This window comes from Chaetura pelagica, unplaced genomic scaffold (assembly GCF_000747805.2).
Source record: "Chaetura pelagica isolate M959 unplaced genomic scaffold, ChaPel_1.0 scaffold65, whole genome shotgun sequence".
NCBI lineage: Eukaryota > Metazoa > Chordata > Aves > Apodiformes > Apodidae > Chaetura > Chaetura pelagica.
This window is the reverse complement of record NW_009953386.1, coordinates 685528-689202: the sequence shown is the minus strand read 5'-3', so window position 1 is coordinate 689202 and position 3675 is coordinate 685528. Positions and strand designations below refer to the sequence as shown.

Here is a 3675-nt window from a genome sequence, read left to right as displayed (position 1 = left end):
TCTTCTAGGGTTAACACTTTGCATTAACATCACCAGGCAATCTGAACATTCTTTTTAAGTCGGTGTATGTGCACGTATCCTTTATCTTCTCACAAAAATGCTTCTTAAAACCTTTCTTTCTGGTTGCAAAGGTGATCTTGACTGTGTGTATTACTTTTTTTGTTGGAAAATTAAAATTAAGTACACCGTGTTTCTTTCACTATTTTTGATGGTTTCTACATCTATAATTCACTCTCAGAAAAATGATAATGTCCCTTTCCAGGGAGTCCAGAATGTTCCATGGAGTTCGACAAGGCAGAGTTGTGTTCATTAGGGGTCTTATTTCTAAAGGCTTGTCCAAAAAATGTAAGGGAAATCTCGTCCATTAAAACAGGCATATTAGCCTTGAGATGGAAAATTCAAATGCAAATGTGATATGCAGAGAGAGGAACTCCAGTGCTGAAGCAGTGATCAGTACCCAGACATTCCCAGTCGCATTCGTGATGGAGCATGGGCTTTCCTGCTCAGTTCCTTCTCTGTGCTTTTTGTTCCAGATGCATTTGAAAGTGAAACAGGAAGGAAGGTTACACTTCAGAATGTCTTAATTCAGCTTCGGAAGTGTGTTGCCCACCCGTACCTTTTCAATGGTAAGAAAGCTCTTTTCTCTGTCTTGAAATAGAAAAACATTCCTGATTTACGCAGTGTTTTTCTATTATTGCTTGGCAGTGTAATACTTAGAAGTAGCAAGTAATAAGCAGTGTTGTACTTGTATCAGTAGCAGCTGCTAGTTTGTGACCAGTTCCAACACATAACAGCTGAGAATGAGAAATGAAGTAGGGGACTGTGTGAAGTCTGAGTTTATTACTGCAGCTCTCACCTAAACAATGAAATCACAATGCTTTGTGAGCTACCAAGGGTGTTCTTTAGAGACAGAGGAGGGCAACTGCTTCTCAAGCAAACATCACAGGGCTCTACTTGGCAATAGTTAGCAGTACAAACCCACTGAGGTTTGCCACAGGGCTATTATTTGCATAGTAGTGTTAGGTGTGCTTCTGAAACTCCTTTCTTTTCCAGGTGTTGAGCCAGAACCCTTTGAGATTGGAGACCATATTGTTGAAGCCAGTGGCAAGATGTGCTTGTTGGATAAGCTCCTTTCATTCTTGTATGCTGGGTATGTCATGTGGGGGTGAGGAAGATAGGGTGGGGTTGACATAGGGAGAAGAGGTAAACTGGGAAGGCAAACTACCTTATTTAGCCATAGATGGAGCAGATATTCATCACAACGCAAACATTGCCCTATTTACTGCAAGTTACTGACTACCTGGAAGATGTAATTTCAGTATCAAGAGTTGCATTAGAGATGGTAGAGGAACCTCAAAGATTTTGTAGCTTCTCTGCAAACATTTCTCAAAACACTTCACTAACTCTCTCACATGTTCTCATATTTGGGAACCTGGGACAATCACCATCTGTCATGGTGTTCAGCATACTTGGTTTGACTGTGGGGCTTCCAATGCACCAGCTGAATTCCTTTGTGCTACCATGTCTGTGTTAATCTGGGAGACAGAATGCACAGCAAACATGAAAAATAAATTGGACAGGACTGAAAACCAAGAGCTTCAGCTTTGAGATTGACATTCAGAACTCCTTGTGTTGAGCTCTGGTAACTTCAGAACCTGGAACCCAAGCACCTTGGATATTTACTTCCAGCTCTCAGATGGGAGGCAAATTGAATGGCAGTTTGCATTATTGAACAGTATGTGAAGGAGTGCCTCCTGCATGATGCAATTTCTACCTTCTCTCTTAATTAAGCTGCATTTTCCCTTTGGCTACTTCAAAAGGACAGAACTTCAGCAGACCTTGGGAAGTTCTGGTGTGGTTGTGGAGGTCTTTGTTCTTCTGCTGTATAGCACCATTTGCATGGGTGCCTCTCCCTTGAATGCCTTTGCCCTGTGCAAATTCTGGACTTGAAGACCCCTGTGTTCTGCTTTACAGAGAAATCTGATTTAAACACAGCACTGTCTGAGGCCTACAGCTGGAAGGGAGTGGAGTTGATTCACTCACTTAATTCAAGATTGTAGGCAGAGTTTGATCTTTGAGGGTCATTTGCTGAACGAGGAAACACTCTACTGTCAGAGATGCTGCTATTACATTATTCCATCATTTGTCATGTGTGACTTGAGAACAGTCTGGTTTGGCCATGGTGGGGATGACCTCATGATGTTAGCTAGGTTGAGGCTGAGGATCCTTTTAGACAGGCTCCTTTGGATCCTCACCAGGCTGCATCCAGCCAGCAGCAGAGCTGTGCCAGAGCCTTGTTACCTCTCTGTGACTCCACACTCTAAACATTGCAACTGACAATGGCAGATGAAGCTAAGTGGTTCTATTGGGATGGAACCATTCAAAGCTGAAAATGGTGAGGGAATAATGGGCCATGGCTCTGTGAGGCTTAGTGTACAGAGGTAGTGAGGCCTTGCTATATAACAGTGATTGATTAAGCTATTGTAACCCTTCTACCACACTGAAATGTTGTCACAGTATGTTGAGGCTCATGTGTTTCATGTTCTTCTTTCAGTGGCCACCGTGTCTTGCTCTTTTCTCAGATGACTCAACTGCTTGATATCCTGCAAGATTACATGGACTATAGAGGTATGTTCTGCACACTTTGGCAGTAGAGGGCTTATGCTAAAGTACTCTGCCATATATAGTTCCTCTGATTTGGCTCATCTGCCTGGGACAAAGAAGGGGCAGTGATGAGTATTTATTACTACTTCTTTGATAAAAACTATGTTCTTGAAGTGATTCTACGAGTTGGAGGATATTGAGTTCAGCACTTTGTTGTGCTACCACCTGCCTGAAGTGAGCTGGCACTTAAATATTGTTCCTCCATAAAATGGAGCTAACAGATGTCAGGGTAGCAGTGTTTCATTATGTACTGTGTTTAGTTATGTACCTGAGTCCTGATGTAATTGCACTGAAGGCAGTAGGCTAGCTCTAGATTCAGTTTGTCCAGCACAAAGCACAACTTGGGCCACATTCATACCAGGAAATTAATTTTTGATTAAAACAGTTGTTGGCAGTGGGGCCCCAGCATCTCTGTGAGGGCAGGCTGGATTAGACCATTTTTGGCAAGGTTAGCAAAGTGTGCTTGGGATGTTTTCTTTTTGTTTCAGTCCACATGGCTCCATGCCTACTTAGGATTTCCCATGAAAGAGGCTTTTGTTTGGTGTTTATGGTTTTGGACAGCTAATAATGCAGGATAAAGCCAAATGCAGAGCCATATTCCATACTGCTTGCTCACAGGAAAGCACACATTGAAGGCCATGGGAGTTTGCATAAGGAGGATCCGATGGTTGTTGGCCTGTTTTGTGGGGCCAACAGCCAGCACAGAATAGTCTGAAATGGGACTCTACGCTGACATTCTTTTACTTTGGCTCTGAATTTTCCTGTTGTGTTTCCAAGCATTAAATTAAATGCTAAGAACCTCAGCTAAATTACCCTTTGCCGACAGTCAATCTGGAAGTCAGGGTAACAACTTCAGTTTATATGAGGTTTAACTGGGAAAGAATGAAGTAGTCTGAAGGCAGTAGAATGCGAATCAAGCCAGCAGGGTTTGCAATAAGAAGATTAGGACAGCAGGACGACAATAGAGAGTGAGGTAAGAGGGTAGGAGCACAGACAGAATTTCAGAAACAT

General features: G+C 42.6%; 1 protein-coding gene across 1 annotated transcript in view; it reads left to right on the top strand.

Moving 5' to 3' along the window:
* CHD1L (chromodomain helicase DNA binding protein 1-like) overlaps window positions 1–3675 on the top strand; it is a 22868-nt gene that overhangs the window by 9406 nt on the left and 9787 nt on the right. The window contains exons 9-11 of the mRNA XM_009998257.1: window positions 534–626; window positions 1054–1150; window positions 2555–2628. Coding sequence (XP_009996559.1) covers window positions 534–626; window positions 1054–1150; window positions 2555–2628 — 264 coding nt within the window. The remainder of the gene's footprint in view (window positions 1–533; window positions 627–1053; window positions 1151–2554; window positions 2629–3675) is intronic.